At 43.8% G+C, this 23849-nt stretch overlaps 1 protein-coding gene across 2 annotated transcripts in view; it reads left to right on the top strand.

The window, feature by feature from the left end:
* LOC308321608 (fibroblast growth factor 12-like) overlaps positions 1-16103 on the top strand; it is a 48955-nt gene extending 32852 nt beyond the window's left edge. For both annotated transcript variants that reach the window (XM_080772582.1, XM_080772581.1), the window contains exons 3-5: positions 3281-3384; positions 10917-11115; positions 15216-16103. In XM_080772582.1, coding sequence (XP_080628708.1) covers positions 3281-3384; positions 10917-11115; positions 15216-15358 — 446 coding nt within the window. In that variant the 3' untranslated portion in view covers positions 15359-16103. The remainder of the gene's footprint in view (positions 1-3280; positions 3385-10916; positions 11116-15215) is intronic.
* Positions 16104-23849: the final 7746 nt, after the last annotated feature.

Genomic DNA, 23849 nt, shown 5'->3' with positions numbered 1-23849 from the left:
ACTAAGTGCATTTGTTCATTTTCAACATTTTACTAAGTCATTAAAATCATTAACATTATACATCTCAGTGACATCACAAAGATGTACTTCATATTGTTACTGATTTCTTTTCAGACCTCCAGTTCTAGGCAACACAGAATGGGGGGACTTTTTATTATTTCCACACAACAACTCTGAGGTATATTAATGACATAGTAAATTGTTGAAAATGGCTGGTATTCCCCTTTAAGTACTATACTTAAGCAAGCAACCAACCAACATAATTATAGCGTGTATAAATGCATAGTAAATTAGCATCTATCAAAGAGGTGTCAATTAAGGGATTCAAGGACAGAGGAGTGCTAGTAGGGGGTGATGTGGAGTCTGAAGAGGTGAGTTTTCAGACTGCAGTGAGTGAGTCTGCAGTTCAAGAAGGAGCTTGTTCCACAGCTTGTGAGCCAGGAGGGAGAAGAGATTAGTACATGTGGACTATTGAACAGACAATATTTGAATAGGTGTTCAAATATTCCCTACAACATGTCCTAGCCTCTTCTCCCTCCTGAGTCCTGACTCCAAAGCTGTGTTAGATAATCTTAACTGAGCGAGAAGTCAGGTTGTCGGGTTGCATCATGTCCTGAAGGTACGAGGCTGCCATGCATGCCCTTGATTGCCTTGTAGGTCATCACCAGTGGGTGCAGGGAGAAGAGAGAGAGAGAGAGTTGTGTATTAAGGGGTTAGAAAGAGAAAGATGCTGATTGTGTGGTTACAGTGTAAACAGAAAAGCCATTCTAAAATAAGCATGTATCCTCCTCGGAGAAACATTGCATGGATGCACCTGGGACGTATCCTCAGTGATGTATCCCAAGGTCATCAGGGTTTCGGGTCTCGCAAAGTCATACTCCTGCAGGTGACCCAGCCGGGGTGATTAAGTCCTGACTTACGTCCCAGTACCGATCAGTCCCATTAGGGAAATACAGGGTCACACAGTCCGTCCGCTCCCGAACTACTCTGCCGGGACTGGGAGTGGGACTGGGACTAGGCTCTGTGGGTTGACTCCTGTCCCCGGGCCCCTCCTACGTCTCACCAGGTCCACTCTTACTCCCAGCGCCAGACACTTCGTTCAGGAGTGGCAGATTATTGAGCCGCAATGGCAGGGAAACTGTGGTGCTGCAGGCTTCACTTGCGGCTTGAATGGCCCTCCTAAAGGCCTTATACCGTGGACTGTTGGGCCTCCTCCTCACGGAAGACACAGTCTGGGGCGCCAACCCATACTGCTCCCGGGTGCCGTCTGCACCCCGGCTGCCAATGAACTGTATTGAACCAAACTCACAGTTGTAGCTCCAGCGTTCACAATGCTCACCTGTCTGTCTGTTTGTTTTGTGGCTGACATCACCAGATGTGTACAAAGAAAGGACGTGAAATGAAATCACAAACATATACACTGTGTGCATACAAGTTTGATGTCATAGACCCGAATAGAACCGTGCTCTGAACCGAGCCCTCAGGAGGTTCTGCCAACTCCCACTGGACGCCTACAGCTCGTCTACAGCCTTTATGAACGGTGTTTTTTTACGCGAGCGTCTGCCGCCTTCTCTCTGTTATAGAGCCTTCCTGGTAAAGATGGGGATTATGAACAGCTTGAAAGAATTATCACCACCAATCTTATCCCTATAATCCCTCTCCTCTGCTATAGTATCGCTTCTCCTCTCTCTTCTTTAATGTCACTTTTCAACGTTCAGGGTATAGTTCACATCACAACCATGTAGACTCAACATTGGAAACGCCATTAAATATCTAGCTGAAGTTCCGGATCAGGACCACACCTCCAATCCAGCTACCTTCACCTCCTATCAAGCCACCCATATGTATATATAGGCCCATCTAACCCACTATATGACACCAATAATGGTATTAGTAATGATGTTTGTCTGTGATCTTTCAACTTTGACCTGCCACAACTGCTGGAGTATGCTGCTTAAAACGGTAACAAGAACACTCGGCGGATTTACCCTTTTTGCCGACTTCTCAAGACAAGTCGGCAAACCGTGGAGAATATTCGGCAGAATCTGAAGAAGAGTCGTCGCGCGGCGAATCTTCTTAAGATTCTGCCGAATATTCTCCACGTTTCGGGGCACTTTCAGCAGCTGCAGCTGCAAGTTTCTGAATGTTAGCTACTGTGCTAACGACGATAACCAAAACAAACCCAAACCAGAAAAATAGCTGTCTACTTCCTGACTGAATTACATCTGAATAGCAACGCTTATTCTCCACGTTTCGGGGCACTTTCAGCAGCTGCAGCTGCAAGTTTCTGAATGTTAGCTACTGTGCTAACGACGATAACCAAAACAAACCCAAACCAGAAAAATAGCTGTCTACTTCCTGACTGAATTACATCTGAATAGCAACGCTAACAATGCAGAAGACGCTAACACTGAGGAGCTAAGCTAAAGTAAACGTTTAGCGTGCCTCTCACACGCGCGCGCACATTTAGTACATAAATCGTCTGGAAACGTCATAAGGATTGGAACCGAGAGGTGCGTTCGTCTGTGGACGTCCTAGCGACGTCCAAACGACACGGGGCGAGATAAGAATATTCAGAATGATTCCTATTTGTTTTTTTGGCATTTCGCTTTTCGCTTGCCGTATGCTAATGCTCTGTGCAACTATTAGCTTGTCATTGACTCCCATGAATGACTCGTATCTCCTCATCCAGGGCGCTCTCCGTGGTGATAAATGGATCGATATGCTGGCGCTTCATTTCTGCTCCTCATCCGTCTGTCCCGCAAAATATGAACGCTTTTTGGAGCGTATATAAATATATTAAGATGATCGGAGAATGTGAGGTCACTTTGTGCGCGCGCGCGCACACCCACACACACACACACACACACACACACACCGCCTCCTGGCACACACACACACACACACACACACACACACACACACACACACACACACACACTGTGAAGGCCGTAGTACTGTAAATATGACATGAATATGAATGCAAAGTAGCGGTCCATGCTTTTGCATGCTTTTATTGATCTGCTGTCTGATCAGCGTGCATGATCATCATGCAGTAGCTAGATGCGCACTCCAGCGCCGAGATTTCTTCCCGTTTCGGCGACTCTTCGTCACTTTCCGTCCGAGTTCTCAGACAGAACTCGGACCGGAAAGTGACGAAGAGTCGGCGAAAGGGGAAGAAATCTCGGCAAAGATGAAGAACAGTCGGCGACCCGAGTTCTCCAGTATTCCTTAAAACTGTCCACTCTCCCTCCCTCCCTCCCTCTCTCTCTCTCTCTAGCTCTGTTTAACCTGATTCCAGTTGGTTTGAGGGTTGTTGCCATCCAGGGAGTGAAGGCTGGACTCTATGCTGCCATGAATGGAGAGGGATTTATCTACTCAACAGTAAGACCATGTCTGTATGTCTGTCTGTCTGTCTGTCCTTGGCAATTCAATTATAACTTTTATTTTCTCCCACGATTTTGTAACCCATTTTTCCACCCCTGTGTCAATTATCTATTGTGATCCATGCTTCCTCCATGCCTGAGTGTCCAAGTCACTCCTTTACACCTGACAGGGGGGAGTTTCCCTGGTTGGACGTAGCACATGGAAGGAACATGTTATTCCAACCAGTTCCTTCCCCTCCATCAGGTGCCCCGGCTGGCCAGGGGGAGGCAGTTTAGAGTTTTTTTGTGAGGGTACCTACCCTAGGGGACACGGGGAGAACATGCAAACTCCACACAGAAAGGCCCTTTCGCCAACCCCGCCTCGGGTATGGGCACTGATGACGCGCCAGCGCCCACAGCGTCCACAGCGTCCTGAGCAGGAATCGAACCCAGGACCTTCTAGCTGTGAGGCGACAGCACTACCAACTGTGCCACCGTGCCCCCTAAATTCTAACTTTTCTTAGCCAAATATAACAAGAAGAAATAGTGCCAACAAAGTAGTAGTAATATTAATATTAATTGTATTAATGTCATTAATATTTATATATTAATAATACAGTTGCTTTTGCTTTTGTATGGTAGATTTTTGCTTAACAATTCAACTAATGTACCTGTTTTGTTTAGACCTTTTGTTTTATTAGTGTCAAAAGGCTCATGGAGAGTCACTGACACCCAATCAAGCCTGAGTGAGTGGCAGCTTGTTCATTGGCCACGCACAGGTGTGGGAGGCTATATAAGTAGAACTAGCTGCACTAATTTGTTTGTTTTCTGCATAGGCTGCATAAACGTATGCAGCCCTATATATATTTTATCGTACAACAAATAAATAATAATAGTACATAATAGTACATCTACTACAACTACTCACAATGTGCCACCATGCCACAACGTTGAATATCTTCATTTTTTGCTATTTAAAAATGATAATAACGCATGTTTGTAAAAGTTTTGAACATTTTGGGGAATTATTGGAAAATGTATTAGAATTATTTCGACAGCAGGTCGCAGTTACTATGAAAACGTGCAGGAAGCCTGTTACGCTGCTTCTGTCACACTCTTCATGTAATGCTTCTGTCACGATGCTGCTGTCATGACTCTTCATGTAATGCTGATTGCCACAACACAAACACACACACACACGCAAGGGCTTCTGGGAAAATGAGTTCAATGCAAGTGAACGGGTGAACAACTCTGTTGTTTCCCCGTGACCTGCGGTCGCTTCTCGCCCTTAAGGCGTGTTACTGGTTTATGGAATAAACATACAAACATATTTTCAACCAATAATCGCATGCACAAAATAGGGACGCCATGTTCAGAATGGTTACACCTCATCTACACATGCAAGGAGCGAGCGTTCCGACCGCGAATAACCAATAAATAGTTGCGTGTAGATCTCAACCAATAAAGGTGTTTGGTAGCGCGCAACCTTGCTCAAATAGAGACTCTGCGAGCGAATAGGAGGGGTGGACGACGTCGCTGCACACTTGCAGTACGTCAGGACAGTCGTCTCGCTCGCATCGCTGGCAGTGTAGATGTTTAGGTAAGATGATGGAAGAATTCCGGCGGAACTGCACTGGTTTCAGAGCTAGGAGCTTTCTCCTCTCCACTGCGACGTCCAAGGGCATTACTGTGTCATGCATCTGGCGTGCTCCGTGATGCTATTCATTTTGTTTGTTAATGCAAAAAACATTACAGCGGTGTCCGTTTGGCACAGTCACCGGGGCTACAGAGGACGCAGAACAGCGGACAAAGTGGGAGCTCAATTCCAACAGAGTGAAACACAAGGTGCGGGTGGGCTAAGAGAGACAAGGGCAAGCGCCCGTCAATCGAGACTGCTGAATGCTGATGCTGCACTGGTGCATTCTACACACCTGTGTAGGCTAAACGTGCGAGCGCTCTATAGCATGACACTTGGCATGGTTGGCCGGCGCGGCGGCCATTGGGGAAACGGTGTGTGTTCTTCCACTGCAGTGAGTGAGCACACTCTCCCTACCCCGAGCTGGACGTGAGGAGGCTGCTAAAAAGATGGAATATCAGGAGAGCAGCGCGGCGGCCGAGGGGTGTTTGTTTTATGCATACGCTGCAGAGGTGGCGTGAGGGGTACATTGGGGAGAAGGATGCTGAAGATGGAGCTGCCAGGCATGAGAGGAGGATTCTGGATTCGGTGAGACGGGACATGCAGGTTGTTGCTGGAGTGGCCGAGGAAGACGCAGAGAACAGAAGAGATTCTGATAGGGAATTAGCCAATTAGACAAAAGACGAAGAAGATCAGGAAAACTTCAGGTTTGACTTTGAACACCTTCATGAAGTTTGCTGTGGTGGTTATCTGGAGGAGGTGGCAAGCCTGATGCAGTGGCGCCAGGCAAAGTCTCTTCCTGAATGTCAGTAAGACCAAGGAGATGATATAGTGGACTATAGTGGACAAAGGCAGAGGTCTTATCACGCCCCTTCCTGATCAACAGGGCACCAGTGGAGAGGGCCGGCATTCCTTGGGGTGCACATCACCGAGGACGTATTTGTATTGTTAAATCGTGTACAATTGATGATGTTTCATGCAGTCTTAGGAAGTTGGGACACGTCACACCAACATTTTGCCACTTGTACCTGTAGTGTAAGTGACAAATACACTCTTGATTCTTGATTATTTTCTTGAGTCTCTTGATATGGCTGATAGCCTGATACGATATTACATTGTCTTCAGCTCTCATTGAAATTTGTCTTGCAGCTCAGCAGCCATGTATGCAACACATATACAGTAATACACACATTTGACACAGCACAGAGAAACAAAGCAAAAATAAATGACATGCCTAAAAACATGGAGACAAGAGCAATGTCTACCACTCTGCCTACCCCTGGCCAGATTCTAAATTAAGCCTCAAAATTGACTGATCGACAAAGGGACTTAAAGGGGAATACCACTCATTTTCAACATTTTACTATGTCATTAATATGGACCTTAGAGCTGTTGTGTGGAAATAATTAAAAACAAGTCCCTCCATTCTGTGTTTCCTAGAACTGGAGGTCTAAAAAAAATCATTAACAAAAATCATTAACGTGGTGAATCACATCTTGATGTCATCAAGATGTGATTCACCATGTTAATGATTTTTTTCAGACCTCCAGTCTGAAAAAACATGGTGAATCACATCTTAATGATGTCATCAAGATGTGATTCACCATGTTAATGATTTTTGTTAATGATTTTTTTCTCTAAGGTATATTAATGACAGAGTAAAATGTTGAAAATCAGTGGAATGCCCCTTTAAGTCTGACCTTATTGTATTTGGGAACACTATTTCCTTCCTGAAGGCAGCAACCTATTTCAAAACATGGCTACAGTCTGAAGTGATATTCCTTGCCAAACATAGCATAGGGGCCTAGGGGTTATTAGCCTATAGTCTCTCAAGTAGTTGTCCAATCTTTGTGACAATTTTTTAACAAATATTCAGTTGCTCACCCTTATCGCAAGGTAAAGTTGTCTTGGTCAGGAGGAAGAGTACGACCCTCCAGACATGTAACAAGCTCTGCTCACCAGACACACCCCTGTGCTGCTCGCTTGGCTCTGCGTTTTTATAAGTACACCACACCAGCAATCAAGTTCATGGGCTCACAGAGTCTCTGACAAAGGCAACAACAGTTCAGCTCAGGTGAAACGCTTCAGTCTTTCATAACCTCTGAGGGTCACGTACTGTACTCCCCACAGTCCAACACAGTACTGTAGGCTACCTAATAATAGGCCAGTGGTTCCCACATGGTGTGCTGCAGAGGCACAGTGGTGTGCTATGAGACCAAGTCCAAGTGTGTTCTGGGATTTGGACTTATTGTGCAGTGCTTTGGGGCAGTATGGGCACAAGAAGTTATTTGAAAACCTCTGTATAAAAGCTTCTTAAAGGCATTTTGTTTGCTTTTTTTAATGATTGTAAATTTTGTGTTTTACCATTGAGCTTGCTCAGGGGATAAATTGAATAAATTGAATAAATTGATCCTGTGGCTAGGTCAGGCATGACCTTTGACTAATTGCATAGAATAGATGCAGGGAGACCAAATACAACCACCCCAATTGTATACGTTAGACGTATTAACATAGCCTACTCTACCATACAGATTGGCCAACATTACATTTTATTAACCCATTTAGGCCTGACCTCGAAATTAAAAAATGTTGCATAGTGCTGTTTTAAGCGTATTATCGTACGACGAATACCAAAAATTGTCACGCCTTGCTCCTCTGCCTTTGTATTTGAGCATTAACTTAGGTCCAAACTACTGGACTAATATTATGTGGCTTGACCTTAATGGTTATGTGGTTGTTTTATGTTCAGTACTTTGCCATGTCTTGTTCTGTTTGGTTTTCTGTTACCCGGTTGGTTTTGTGTATCTTATTTTGTAGTATGGTCCCTAGTGTTTCCTGTCTGCCTAGTTACTGTTCCCTACCTTGTCTCACCTACCTTGTGATGTGTCAGTGTTTTCACCTGTGTCCTCTTTGTCCTGTTAGCCTATCCTGTGTTTGATTGTATTTTGAGTTCACCTGTGTCTAGTTAGTCTTTGTCTATTTATATACCCCAGTTTGTTCAGTCCCTTGTCAGATCCTCATTTCATGTCAGAGTGTCAGTGTCTACTGTGTACTTATTTTGCCTGCCCCATGTTATGGGAAGTTTAAGTTTAATAAACATCCTGAACTTGGAATCCTGCCTTTTGGTCGTACTGCTTTTGGGTCCTCTGTTCGCACCCTGACAAAAATAGCATATCTACGTGCTCACGGCGTGCTGCATAGACTTACTATGAGCTTATACAGTAAACCTGAAAAATAGATGTCTGTTTAAAAGATTATGAGCTTTATTAAATTATTTTACGTTTTTTTGATAACTTTTTTAAACGACTGGAATATTCACATTTAATTTCTTTATTTATGGCTATGATGATGACGTGACCAACCAACCTTGAGACAGTGCAGGCTGAAAGTGTTTAACCCATTCTGAACAGGAACCCATTCTGGTGTTAGCATCATGTTATGCTTTAGCTATTGAAAAATAGCAGATCTACAAGCTCGTAGCGCGCCACCGAGTGGCGCGCTACGAGCTTGTAGGTCTGATATTTTTGAAAAATCGAAGAACGACTGACATTTTTAGAATCTGATCTCAGGTCAGAATGGGTTAATCAGACCAGTGTGTGTCCAGTGGAAACCTCGTATGAATCTGATCTCAGGTCAGAATGGGTTAACCAGTGAGATGGGGAGAGTGAGAGAGAGGGAAGAAAGAGGGTGAAGATGAGAGGTGCTTTGTATTGCTGCTTCGCTACGTATATCCCTCCCATCTATTATTAATGACTGCTGCTTCTATAAAAGTTTAAATGCAGTACTTGGTCGCTGTGTGCACAGCATGAAAACAATTTATATATAGCGAGAGGGAGGACTGCAGTGAGAGAGTGTACAGTACTTAGTTTGCCGTGTTTCTCTGTTCTTTTCCTTATGCGTTCTGATGCTGTACAAAACAAATCCATATCACCTATACACTTTTACACCAGTAAAGTTGGATGACTTTTCATCGTGCTGAGGAAAGTAGAAGTATATGTAGAAGGGATGTTGTTGCACTCTGTCCTCTACTGTCTCCTTACCGCAGGCCATGTCAATATGTCTGTCTGTCTGTCTGTCCGTCCGTTCGTCCATCTGTCCGTTCGTGCTTGTGTGTCTGTCAGGAACACGCCTGTGAATTATGCAGCCTGAGTTGCATATTAGTAGGCAGGTGAAAAACGCACATCCTTTGCCACATTTAGCTAAACGGAATGGATTTACAAAGGCAGGGCGACCAACATTAAACGGGGAGCAATAAATAAGTCAATGCAGTGATGATGACATTACAGAAGTACAACAAACAACGGATCACTGTAAAGGTGATCCTTTGTGAAAGCCTCGTCATGTTCAGATCTACTCATATCACAGGTCAAAGTTGGATAATGAGCGAGTTGCTTCCTTGACCTTGACACATTAACATGGTGATTTCAGGCCTATTCATTCATACTCCAGTTTTAGAACAATTTCCCCATGATCGTTCTAAATGTGGGTGGTATTTGGGTGGACTGCTACAGTATATTGTCCTTTTGGCAAGCGACACCCTTGCATGATGGAATATAAACTATGCTTTAGGAAACTATGATATAGGATAGAGATGCGGTAGGAACACTGCAGTGCATAATATATTCCATGACGACGTTGTAAAGGTGTAAAGTAGTGCTGCAGTGATCAGTTGGGTCAGGGTGCTGCAGCTGCACACATGGAATCTTATCGCGTGGCTGGACTTATCTTGTCCAGCCACGTTGGCTGGACAAAAACAATCTGTGCGTGTCTAAAGTGGCCTGGCTTTGACTCCAGCTTTAGAGGAAGATTTTATGACCAAAAGCCATATTCCTCCAAACCAGCTAAACGGCGTGCAAAATTCTGTGCAATCTCTTCTACTATTGGAAGCTGGCAAATATGGCGAAGATGCTGTTACTTGTGTCCTTATATCATATTTGTGTCCTTGTATCATGTCTCTTATGTGGACATAAATGATGAAAATGTGTGTGTGTGTTTGGGGTGGAGGGGGTTCTGCTCTGATTGATCTGTATCTCCACCCTGCCAACCTGTTCTACCTGCAGGCTGTGGTATATTTAGAGGCCAAGACATTGCTCTCTCTCTCTCTCTGTCTGTCTGTCTGTCTGTCTGTCTGTCTGTCTGTCTCTCAATTCAAATGGGTTTTGCATGAGAAAGCATACAAGCAAAACAATCAAAACCATAGATGTATGTACAATTAAATTGGAATACAAAGTTTGTAAACAAAGTTGTGTTACATTGTGCAACTTAGATAAAACTATCTTACAAAACCATAAAATTGTGCATTTGTCTGTCAGAAATAGACTGTTATACGTACGTAGAAATATTTATACAATACAGAAATATTTATACTAATAGATAAACTTGGGATACACTTTTGAGACAAACAACAGCAGTATTTCAATGTTTTGACGTCTCCTGCCCACCACCACAGAAGGTTGTGGGTTCGAATCCACCGTGGTGCATCTGGCTTTGTTGAGGGTATCCTTGTACAGTGTAGACGGTAGATGCTGGTTTCCCTCCCCTGAACACGGGCCAAATGTGTTTGTCTATCATAGACTCTATACACAAACACATTTGGCCCGTGTTCGGGGGAGGGAAACCAGGCGGGGAGGCTGATATTTGTCACTCCTACGGGCTGTCAACAGGGAGTGTTGGACGGGAGGAGTAGGACGAAGGCTCTACAGTGCATCTTTCTGGTGGGGGGCTCCTCACTGGCATTATGACAGCAGTAGTGACAACACCGAAATGTGTGTAAAAAGATGTGTGAGAAAAAGGATTGGCTACTCTAAATTTAATTCAAAGAAACTTAAGGTGATTACTGATTGTATCCCATTAGATACATCAATCCTCTCTCTATCTCTTTCTCTCACTTTCTCTCTCTCTCTCTCTCCTCTCAGGAAATCTTCACAGCAGAGTGTAAGTTTAAGGAGTCTGTGTTTGAGAACTACTATGTCATCTACTCGTCCACTCTGTACCGTCAGCATGAGTCAGGCAGAGCCTGGTTCCTGGGCCTCAACAAGGACGGAGCCATCATGAAGGGCAACAGAGTCAAGAAAACTAAACCTTCTTCACACTTTGTTCCCAGACCTATAGAAGGTAAGATCACGTACTTTGTTACCAGACCTATACAACTAATTATCTCTCTAAAGAACTCACCTCCAGACCTCCTTCAGGTACTTTTGTTCTAGCCTGGTTAATAAACCAGACCGAATCAGCCGTTGGCAAAAACAAAATTGCCTGCCGGCGGATTACGGTCTGGAGAGGCTCAATTGTACGCCCATTTCCTACACCAGAGAAATGGGGGCGGCCAATCGGGACACGGTATGCAATATGGGCGGGCTTTGGTACAGTGACTTTCAATGCTTGAGACCTTTGACTGACAGTAGCTCTGACCAATTGCGTCAAAGAGAAAATGTTTCAACCCGCCCCCCCCTGGAAATGAAATCCAAGCTGAGCCTCCCCAGACTAATATCCCGCGGTCCGTGCGATATTAGTCTGGTTTATTAACCTGGCTACTTTTGTTCAGGTCAGGCAAACCACAAACACAGAACCATCAGTATGGCCTTCAGAGCAACCCCTTTTGGTGTTTTAAGAATTATGTTATGCTTTAGCTATTAAAAAATAGCAGATCTACAAGCTCATAGCGCGGCACTCATTGCCGTGCTATGAGCTTGCCCACACTGGCCCACAGATGGCGCAGGAGCGAGTACCTGCAAAGGTGGGCCTGTTGCGATACCCTTATCGTATTTTGCATATTACAGAGCAAGTTTTTAACTAACATCTTTGCTACTGGGAGGTTTCCTGGAACAACACTATTTTCAGATGGGGGTCGGCGGCCAATGTCATATATTTGGGGTCCTTATTACAACCCAGTCTAGGGCAACCTTGGGTCGCAACATTCCTACAGTATCTCCCCCCCCCACTAAGACCCTCTCTCCTAATGTCTCGATTGAGACCTCTTCGCCATGTCCACTGAGATTCAATCTTCCTACTACATTCTCTTACTGAGAACCCTTCCCAAACCTCCCCTGAGATTCAATCTGCATACTACATTCTCTTACTGAGACTCTTCCCAAATCTCCACTGACATTTCCCTCACTCCTAACGTCTCCCCTGAGACCTCAATCAAAATCTTAGCTCAGCGAAAACCAATGGGGTTAAAACACATACACAATTTACCCTTTCTCAAGTTAGAGCTGTTAACAATATGGGGACCACTAAACGGAGCATATTTACAGTGCACAAACTATCTAATACAAGATCACTGAAAAAATCTACACAAAAAAAAAAAAAAATCACAATATCTACAAAACACATGAATTCACTGAATGTCTACAAAATAAAACCTACAAAACATGCTTACATTACAGACCAAAAATTATAATATATCTCCATATTACTGGTTGGCACACTCCTATACATACATAGCAGTCTTGACATTATATAAAATTTGTTTGCTCAAAAATGAAGCCCTCCTGAGGATCATACTAGGTTTTTGTGTGACTCGTCACTACTGCGGAGCAAAACTAGGGGGACAACACCGCTCTCAAACTGTCACTCCGAAGTGCAAGGCCCCCCCATCTCCCACCTCCATTTCCCTGACCCCGCCTGTCAGCAAACATCCCTCGGTGTACTAAGAGGATTTTTTTTGGGAGTGGGTGCACATGAGGCACCATAAGCAGGGCAGGCAAAGTGCTTCCGCCTCAGCTTTTACATTATTGTTCCCACCCCCACCCCTGCAGCTGTGAGACAAACCCCTCCCCCAGCTTCTTGATCACGAGCACTTTTAACTTTACCACACTCAATGCCACTTTCAAAGATTCCAAATCAAAGTCACTAAATAAAATATACAATAATGCCAACCAGAAATACAAGATGTGAACTTATACCAAAAACAGGTTTAACGAAGCTTCGACGAGCCACCATATTACAACCCGAACCCAGTCTAGGTGCAACCTTGAGTCGCAACATTAAAATGGACTCCCTCCTACTCAGTTCCCAATTCAGTCAGGCCACACATTTATTCAAGATAAAATGCATTGCAGTGTATAATACCTCAGGGTGGGGACCCTAGTTTCCAGATCACAGAACAATAATAATAACATACTCTTAACTAGCAAAAGGAAACCAAAATCTGACCTAACAAAACAAACAAAAACAAATGACAAAGCAACTGACAAAAGGAGAGATCCCCCACCCCTACATTACCCCAATACATTACATTTATCACAAAGCTAAAAACTGTCAAAGTGCAGACATCAGAAGTACTGACAACAGGCAGCTTTATAGGTGAGCCTGGTCAGAGGAGCCAATCACCAGCAAGGTCCACCTGGTAGTTATAGCCACTCACATTCATGCACCACTCAGTCTACTCACACAAGCTGGCAACCACTCACTCAATCATTACTCATCCCACATTCACCCCAGCTGATCCTCTATCAGTACTCCTCACTCATTCACACACACACACACACACACACACACACACACACACACACACACACACACACACACACACACTGAGGGAAAAAGACAGGGCAACACAGAAATATACTCATTATAACCCACAGGGCCATAAGGGCCGATTCATACTCCTATTTTAGAGCCGAATAAAAGTCGGTTCGGCGCTGTAGAGCCTACAATTTGACGTCATTTGAGGTTCGGGAGGGGGGCCGGGTACCGTCCTAAAGTCGGCTCTTCGGTGCTACTGAAAATTTCTGACGAGCCAAAATCATTTCGGCACTACAGCGCCGAAACAGCGGTAAAATAGGAGTATGAATCGGCCCTAACAGTCCTTGACATGAATAAAGTTTGAGAACGACTGACATTTTCAGAAAACTGTCAGGATTTAGAAGACATTATTTTAAAATTTGACGTCAGGCCTAAATGGGTTAAGACAAGGATTTAAAAACTAAGATGAAACCTATACCAAGTATATTATGTAGAATACAAAGCGATTGTTTACCCCCATAGCGTGCCGCTTGTTTTCATATAGATTCTGTGGTGGTCAGCAAACATTGGATATTTAATCCACGTTGGATAAACCACTCAGGGGAATGTAGTGGGACAGGCCACTGTGATGAAACAGCACTGTGGCTGTCACCGCTAACGGCAGCTGTCACATCAACTCAGTGACTGTCCCATATGAGAATAACCTGGCTCCAGCCCCTGAATCGCCAGCCACACCCATTCAAAAATATGTTCTTGGCGATTCAGGTCAGGTCAGGTGAAAATCTGATACTGCAGGTTATGCCCCAGCTATTCATTTCAATGGAAGTTGCTCAGTTAAGGCACCCGGAAGTCAGCCGGACTTTTAACTCCAGTGGAAGTTGACACTTTTGCGTCATGACGTCACTGAACGCCCCGTCCACCTCCATGAACGTCCCGGAATGTCCTGCGTCCTGAAAAATGTGGGTATTAAATATTCCTAAAAAAAAGAATAATGGAGCCGGGAACTTCTCCTTTGGTTCACCCATTCCTGGTACTGTACATGTGAGAATGGTCCAGTGAAAAAGAGGGGGAAAAGCCCATTGTGTGTATCGGGGTGTGGGCAGGGAAACAAACCTACCTTGACTGTCAATGAGCATCATGAAGGTATACTGAAAGACCCACCCACCTCAGACATCAGCAACATTATGAAAATGACCAAAATATAATGAAAATCACCCGTGTTTAGTGTTCCAGGGTTAGAAATAATGAATGTGTTAAATCCAGTCTGACAACTGCTGACAGTCACTAACACTTGTAGGATATTGTATCACCTTGACAACAACAGCAATCATTAACGACATCATCAAGGAACGACAACGGGGAAAAAAGAGTTCATGACCACTAAACCTAACCTCTCAATCCCTAAACCCAACCCAAATGTTTTGTAAGCTTAATAAAAAAAATAACTAGTTATCTTGTGAGGATCAACAAAATTCTACTCCTCAATTCTATTATTCTCGTGAAGACAAAAGTATACACGCACGCACGCACAAACACCCACGCACAAACACTCACACACACACACACACACACACACACACACACACACACACACACACACACACACACACACACACACACACACACACACAGTCACACGCAGTCACACACACAGACACACCCACACACACACACACACACACACACACACACACACAATTTTGTGTCGGAAGAGAAACACGAATGTGTTCTTGTGTCCTCTGTAGTGTGCATGTACAAGGAGCCGTCACTTCACGAGATCGAGGAGGGATTACGTAAAGACTCAGAGAACGCCATGAATGGGAAGATCGGTGACGGAGAGGAGGAGGGGCAGGATCAGCAGCACCCCACAGCACAGGATGGATCATAGCCTACCGGATGACTTGTAGCTTGTAGGACGACTTGTAGGATGACTTGTAGCCTACAAGACGACTTGTAGGGTAACTTGTACTCTACATGCTGACTTGTAGGGTGTATTGTAGCCTACATGCCGACTTGTAGGATGACTTGTAGCCTACAGGACGACTTGTAGCGTGACTTGTAGCCTACATGCTGACTTGTAGGATGAATTGTAGCCTACATGCTGACTTGTAGGATGACTTGTAGCCTACATGCTGACTTGTAGTGTGACTTGTAGCCTACATGCCGACTTGTAGGATGACTTGTAGCCTACATGCCAACTTGTAGGATGACTTGTAGCCTACATGCCGACTTGTAGGATGACTTGTAGCCTACATGCCGACTTGTCGGGTGAATTGTAGCCTCCATGCCGACTTGTAGGATGACTTGTAGCCTACATGCCGACTTGTAGGGTGACTTGTAGCCTACATGCCGACTTGTGGTCTACAGGTTGACTCATATCCTACAGGTTGACTCATATTCTACAGGTTGACTTGTAGTCTACAGGCTGACTCATATTCTACAGGTTGACTTGTAGTCTACAGGTTGACTTGTAGCCTACAGGTTGACTTGTAGTCTACAGGCTGACTCATATCCTACAGGCTGACTCATATCCTACAGGCTGACTTGTAGTCTACAGGTTGACTTGTAGTCTACAGGTTGACTTGTAGTCTACAGGCTGACTCATATCCTACAGGTTGACTTGTAGCCTACAGGTTGACTTGAAGCCTTGACTTGTAGCCTACAGGTTGACTTGTAGCCTACAGGTTGACTTGTAGTCTACAGGTTGACTTGTAGCCTACAGGTTGACTTGTAGCCTACAGACTGACTTGTAGTCTATAGGTTGACTTGTAGCCTAGAGGTTGACTAGTAGTCTACAAGTTGACTTGTAGTCTACAAGTTGACTTGTAGCCTAGAGGTTGACTAGTAGTCTACAAGTTGACTTGTAGTCTACAAGTTGACTTGTAGCCTACAGGTTGACTTGTAGCCTACAGGTTGACTAGTAGTCTACAGGTTGACTTGTAGCCTACAGGTTGACTAGTAGTCTACAGGTTGACTTGTAGCCTACAGGTTGACTAGTAGTCTACAGGTTGACTAGTAGTCTACAAGTTGACTTATTGTCTAGCCTACAGTTCCTTCTCTCTGTCTGGACAAAGACAAAGGACAGCTACGACCATGACGACGACGGGTGACACCAACGTCTCCACGACAACCACCTTCACGACAACAGCGATCATTATCGACATCACCAAGAAACGATAACGGGGGGGGGGGGGGGGGGGGATAGATGAAACACGGAGTTCTTGACTGTGATGGGGGGTGGGGGGAGGGGGGATTTACATTATGCAAAAAACCCTTCTGACGCCAACCCTGGGAATACACACACACACACACACACACACACATTGTCTCTTCACCTTCATCCATCATTATCAACATTGCATCATGTTCAAATATTGTGGGATCGCGAAGAACAGTTTTAAGCTTTAAGCCATGTTCTGACGCACGCACGCACATGACATACACACATACACACGCGTACACAGGCACGCACACACGCACGCACACAACATGTTCCTGGTTTTTGGAGAATACAAGCTTGACGTTCACTCTGCTTCTCTGTGGTTACTGTTTGGTTTGAAGCTCAGTTGCCTTGTCGTCACTTTTGTGTTTTAGTCACACACACTGCCGACTGAAATACACTGAAATACACACACACACACACAGTCACACACACACACACACACACACACACACACACACACACACACACACACACACACACACACACACACACACACACACACTGCTGGGTGTTGATACATATGCATGTTTGCTCCATTTACACAACAACGCTGATTTAAAAATAACAGGAACGTTACTACTTCCTGTGGGGGAAGAAGGGCCATTTTAACTTGTTGATATATAAATGAAATTATATATATGATATGACATTATGACATGATATGATCACTGAACACTCGTATGGATTTTTAAAAGATGTGTCACAATGATGCATTTGTCATGTGTTTGTGTCAACACAATCACTTAAAAGCTTTTTAGAATGCACAAACCTCTGTCAACTTGAAGCTGATTGGTTTGTGCAAAACAAAGGGTGGGAGGGGCTATCCTTGAGTGGGTGGGACAGTTGATGTGGGCGGTACTATGGGGGCAGGGTCAGAGTTCAGTAGGCTGGGATTGGTGAATAAGAATGTGACTATTTCCCTATTTAGCCAACGCATTCTCACTCCCAACTCGTAATATTTAGGCGCCTGTTGTTTCTGCCGATCGGTATTATGCACGTTGGACAGCAGCGAGTCGCCAGAAGTGGGCTTCGCGCCACTCGGCACTCACTCGGGTCAGCCACCCTATAGGGCCCACCACGCTCACTTCTGACTACGTGCCTGCCTTATTTTCAGCGTTTTTTTTATGTGGCGCTGCTTCATATATCTTGAGAAGCGTGTGTGTATTGCTGACACCCCAAGGGGTGCAGTGTTGAGTGTGAAGTCGGTTGTCTCAGTGCTTCTTCTCCAGAACCTGGTGTGCGGCCCGATTATATGTAAGGCTAATGCAAAGCTGAGACTAGTACTACACATGAGGTAGCACTGGGCATCACCCGCGAATGACACAACACAATTGATGCGAAACAGGTACTACTTACATAATGGTACATATAGCACTGACATAGTACTGCACTACTAGTGTTTTTTAATGGCAACATTACAAGACAAAGGGAGGAGCACACACCAAGGTGCAGACCACAGTGAGGAGCATGCAGCCGCACACCCGTAGCTTTCACGCAATGTCAGTTCACTGAGCAAATGAAACCCAACTTCTACGAGTGCGTGATTTGCTTTATCTCACTTGGCAACATTGCCATGCGCTCAATCAGGTCCGCATTCTGTCGTCAGTTACGTGACAGCGCACCTCCCACAACGTCTGAAATATCCTGCACATTGGAAAATGGGCACCCAGCGTGATAAATACACAGACCTGGCGTCCCTAGTACTTTGGGCATGTCTTCGTATTAAGCGAAACACTTCAAACAAATGAAGGAAATCTTTGGCAAGTTTTCTGCCAATTTCTGAAAGATTTCAAGACACATGCCCATAACGTGTTGCAAACACATTGTGAGTTTGTAAACGAATAGGTCGTCAATATATGACAAATTGGGATTAAGAATGTGTTGTTGATTTAGCAGCTTGCTGGTGTTGTTCCGAGATGTCTTCCTCTCTTCCGGTGTGACTGTTGAACACAACAAACCACCTGTACTTCCTCATGTTGGACTACTGATGGTTCTTCCCTAGTTGGATCATCTCATTTCACTTCTGTGTGAGTTTATTCACTACGAGGACCTTAACAGAGCCTCTCTCTCACTCTCTGGCTCTCTCTCTCCCCCCATGCACTTTCCTCTATCTCTCTCACCCTCTAGCGTTCTCCCTTTGTCTGCCCTCCTCTTATAAAACATCTGCCGTTGTACCAGACTGTGCATTCACAGCACTTGGGAAACAGGACCTGTGTCATTTTGTCTCGTCCACGCGTCGCTAACCTTCCAGCTATAGGACACCTAATCCCCCCCCCCCCCCCCGCCAAGCTTGTGCTGGAGTTGAGCAAGGCACCAACACTGCCAGGGTTGACGCTTCCCCATGCCCTGTGTAGCTTAGTAAGGTACAGTAGAGCAAGGCACTCACACTGCCAGGGTTTGGGGTTCTATTCCCAATTCCCATTGGACCAACCATGCTAAACGTGTATGCAGTATTACTGTACGGTGCTTTGGATTAAAGCCATTCGCCTATACCGTATGAAGAAAGAAAATCATTTAGTCTGGCATATTCCACCCCATTGGTCTCCAATGACCTCATTCATGTGAATTATCACATCTAGTAGCTGAACCTCATTGTATTGAGCTTGTTTTACGTCGCTCTGTGTGGGGAAAGGCATCTGATGATCTTTAAATTTAGTTTTTATCGTCTTTACCTAAATCCCATTGTTCTGATGTGAAGAGATGACATAGTGTGGAAATAAAATACAGTATTTCTTCGTCATCATGGCGTATATTCTCTTGGTAAATGCTGAAGTGTAAAGCCTTGATTTCTAAACGCTTTGTTGCCGCATCTTTGAGCGTACAGCACTGTACGTGTCTCGATGATTGCATCGTTTGCATGATGCATTATGGCATCACGTCATGGGCGTGTACTAAAGAAGAACTGAGGAGGAAATGAATGTTCAACTCAACATCCGAACAATGTGATTTCGGAAAAGCATCCCTTTTAAGGTGAAAATGGTCCTTATGTTTCCCAGGTGTGTGTGTGTGTGTGTGTGTGTGTGTGTGTGTGTGTGTGGTAAATGTGTTTCAGAATGTATCTGAGCAACACTGCCCTGTATGGATCATGTAGACTCACTGCCCTGGAATCTAAACATATTCACCTGTTGTCGTCACTTAAGTCCAATACATATACTCCTTCAGACGCCGCTTCGGAAAGGTCTTCCACATTCAGAAAGGTCATACACATTCAGAAAAGGTCTTCCACATTGAGAAAGGTCATACACATTCAGAAAGGTCATACACATTCAGAAAGGTCATACACATTCAGAAAGGTCTTCCACATTCAGAAAGGTCTTCCACATTGAGAAAGGTCATACACATTCAGAAAGGTCATACACATTCAGAAAGGTCATACACATTCAGAAAGATCATACACATTCAGAAAGATCATACACATTCAGAAAGATCATACACATTCAGAAAGGTCATACACATTCGGAAAGGTTTTCCACATTCGGAAAGGTCTTACACAGTTCGGAAAGGTCTTCCACATTCGGAAAGGTCTTACACAGTTCGGAAAGGTTTTCCACATTCGGAAAGGTCTTACACAGTTCGGAAAGGTCTTACACATTTCGGAAAGGTCTTACACAGTGACATTCAGAAAGGTTTTCGGGACTGTATAGTTCGGAGAGTCAGGACATCTGGAGGTGCAAGAGTTCTGAGAAGCTTTCCTTCTGAAGCTCGGAACGGCATCCAAATTGTAGCTATACTGAATCACCTCCCTTTAATGTCGAGAGGATGTCGGGAGGAGTAAGTATTGAGCTTTAGTCGTCAATCACACCCACCCAAATTATTGATTTAGTTTTTCAAGACTCCCATAATTGCTATTAATGATATATTGTTATACTATCATTGTAAGTGGATTTTTGTTTTGTTTTTATATATATTTTAAATTTGTATGTACAGTAGGTGAAGTTGCATTTGATTTGTTCCAACATGGAGAGAGGGAGGGAGGGAGGGAGAGAAATGATGCAACCAATCAGAAGCCACACTGCATTGTCTCTCGAAGGTTGTCTTCCAATGGAGAACGAGTACATGGTGTCCCTATTTTGGGAATAATCATAGGTGAAAGAGTTCAGAAAATGCGACATGGTTTCTGAAAATGTTTGAAAGTAAATAAATGGGGCTTAAGTGGCTAACAGTTGGATGAAGACCTTCACTTGATGTGGATCTCTACAGTTGCTTCACAGCAGAACACTATAGAACAGCATCATAGAATTGCATAGAAAGGTTATTCCCCACTAATAATAATGATAATAATAGTTGTTATTATTATTATTATTACCCTGTATACAAACAGTGTATGTGCTCGGTGTAAATCTAAACCACCTGCTATTGGACTCAGGTGTTCTTTCTCAGCAGGACGCTATAGTACTATTCATTGTACTGGGTGTCTAGTTACACCAGTTCATGATGCCCAAAACAAAGCAAAACCCTGTTGTTGTTGTTTTGGTTGTCTGTCTTTTTTTGGTGGTTTGAACATCGTGTTACAAAGGACCTGTAATGGTTTTTACTCTGGCTTAACCCCATGACATGACATGAGCATAAATAATGTCTACATAATATGAGCTAGCCTATAGGCCTACCGGTATATTACAAATTATGACGTGGAAATGTTTGTTTCGGAATATAGAGTGAAGGGATATGATATTGTCTCTGTCGGATAGAAACCACATTATGTCCAAAACTGGTTAACAGCTATAATTATTTGTACTTCCATTTAGGGAAGGATTTGTGGGGATAGAGGGGGGAGGACTGAAACAAGGCATATGATTCATTCATTGCTGATGCATGATTCACTACGTCATTAGAGCAATGGGAAAAATTGTTTAATCCAGTTAAATTTGGATTTGTAGTACGTCAATCACACGCGCACGCTCACACACACAGGCACACACTGCACACACACACACACACACACACACACACACACACAGTTGCACCGTTGCAATGGAATATGTTGCAAATCGATGAAAAGCGTTTTCAAGTTGAGCGTGACCATTGCGAGAATGACTGTTGTATTCCTTACCGAAATGACACTAACACTGTTGAACTGCGAAGTCCTCGAAATACAGCATTAGTCATCATCTAAATACACTGTAGCCAATATGATTAACAAATACATGCAAAATACAATCAAGAATACCCAATCAAAATATCAAAAGAATCTTGTTAATTATTTTGAATGGGAATGCCCTAAATCTATACCCAGTCTAAATCTATGATGTTGTTCTTTTACTGTGACAAGGGATCATTTAATAGTGAAAACTTCTGTTATTAATTTGAATTCCTGTTAATTAGCTATGTAACCACACTGACTACACTGTAGAGGTCACGTGGTCCAAACGCCACCATCCTCATAAGAATCTAAATGGGAACGTCCATTCTACTAAAATCTACATGCTGGCTCTGATTGGTCAATGACAATAATGTGACCTGACTTTCAGTGAAAGTCATGTCAAGAAAAGGGTGTGGGGAGGGGGGGGGGGGGGGGGGCACGAAGACAGTTTATGCATGTAGGGCAGGGGTTAAGCATGATTTATACGCCATGGTACAGCGGTGGTGCTCGCCCTAAAATAGCACAGATCGACAAGCTATGACGTTCCGTTGCTTGCACTTGTTTAAGTAAGCAATTAACGCACGAGTAGTTGTCACTTTGTAGGTCTGTTCTTTTGCTTTAGGAGAGCCACCCTCCTGCGATGGAGTAGATAAATGAAGCTTTACACTGCCGATGTGTGTACCTGTATGTTATGAATGATGTCGTAATGAAGTGGCACAGCTCCCTGGTGGTGGTGGCAGGTGACGAAGAAGAAGAAGAAGAAGAAGAAGAAGGGGTCGAGTGACGACGTGATCGTCGCCATCTTTGAAAGGACTTTTAGCCAAAAAAAACAACCCTGAACTCTTTTATGTCGTTTGTTTGCTAACATTTGCACCTTTTTTCGAGACACCTTCATATAACGCGTCATATAATAGAAGATTTAAAAAAAAAAAGAACATTGCAAAACACGCAGCGGGATGGAAAAGATTGTTGAAAAAAATATAAAAAATAAAAAAGATTATGTAAAAATTATCTTTGGTGTCCTGTTTATTTTTTATTTTAGTAAACATTTGTACATAAAAAAATTTTTTGTATGTAGACCATATACGTATGTAGATATTAACCTGTGTGTGTGTGTGTGTGTGTGTGTGTGTGTGTGTGTGTGTGTGTGTGTGTGTGTGTGTGTGTGTGTGTGTGTGTGTGCGCGCGCGTGCATGTGTGTGTGCGTGTGTGTGTGTGTGTGTGTGTGTGTGTGTGTGTGTGTATGTATGTATGCATGTACTGTGTGTACCCTTGCATGTCCATTTGGCTCCATTTGTACACTAGATTAAGGTTTCAGAGATGAAAAAAAGGTATCAAATGGGAGTCCTTGAATTTAATAAGTCTGAGAATGAGCAAACTAAAGTACACACAGTATCCACTCTCCTCATAGGGAGTAAAGACTTGTACACAAGCTGACAGATGGGCTAAAAGCTCCCAGCATCCAAGCACTCAGCGCTCTGCAGTGTGTTTTAAACTGAGGAGAGAGTAGCCTATCTTCAGCATATAAATAGACTCACTACAGATGAGAGAGCATTTGATGTTTGATGACTGTTGAGTTGAGAGGAAGTTCATCTAATTTTTACGAAGGACCGATACAAAATACATCTCCGCTTTCAGAGAGAGAGAGAGAGAGAGAGAGCGTCGAGCGAGGACATCAAATCTAGTTGCTTTGATGTCGGGGGTTCTTCATTTTTATCTGAATGAAAAGATTTCTCCTATACAAAATGAAATGGAAAGTATAATGTTGACAATAATAATATGATGAAAGCATCTCAGTGTCTCTCACTTTCCAGGCGGCACGAGACGCAGACGGAAGCAAAACAACAAAAAAACGAACACAGACATCTCTTTATAGGACCAACTGAGGTTGAGAGTGGAGAGAGATAAAAGATGTCACTTCAGTGATCATACACCTCCCGTCGGCGCGCTGCTGGCCATTCTTCTCTGTCACAAAGTTTCATTTTAATGGTCAGCAGTAAAATGTGTGCCATCATTGGCATGGAATGTATTATGCTCACAGTAACATATGCATCCTCAGTCACACAGAAGGTGCAC

Source organism: Protomyctophum bolini (assembly GCF_963924005.1).
Source record: "Protomyctophum bolini genome assembly, chromosome: 9".
In the NCBI taxonomy this organism is placed as follows: domain Eukaryota; kingdom Metazoa; phylum Chordata; class Actinopteri; order Myctophiformes; family Myctophidae; genus Protomyctophum; species Protomyctophum bolini.
The sequence above is the reverse complement of the archived record's forward strand: the minus strand, read 5'-3'. Positions and strand labels throughout refer to the sequence as shown.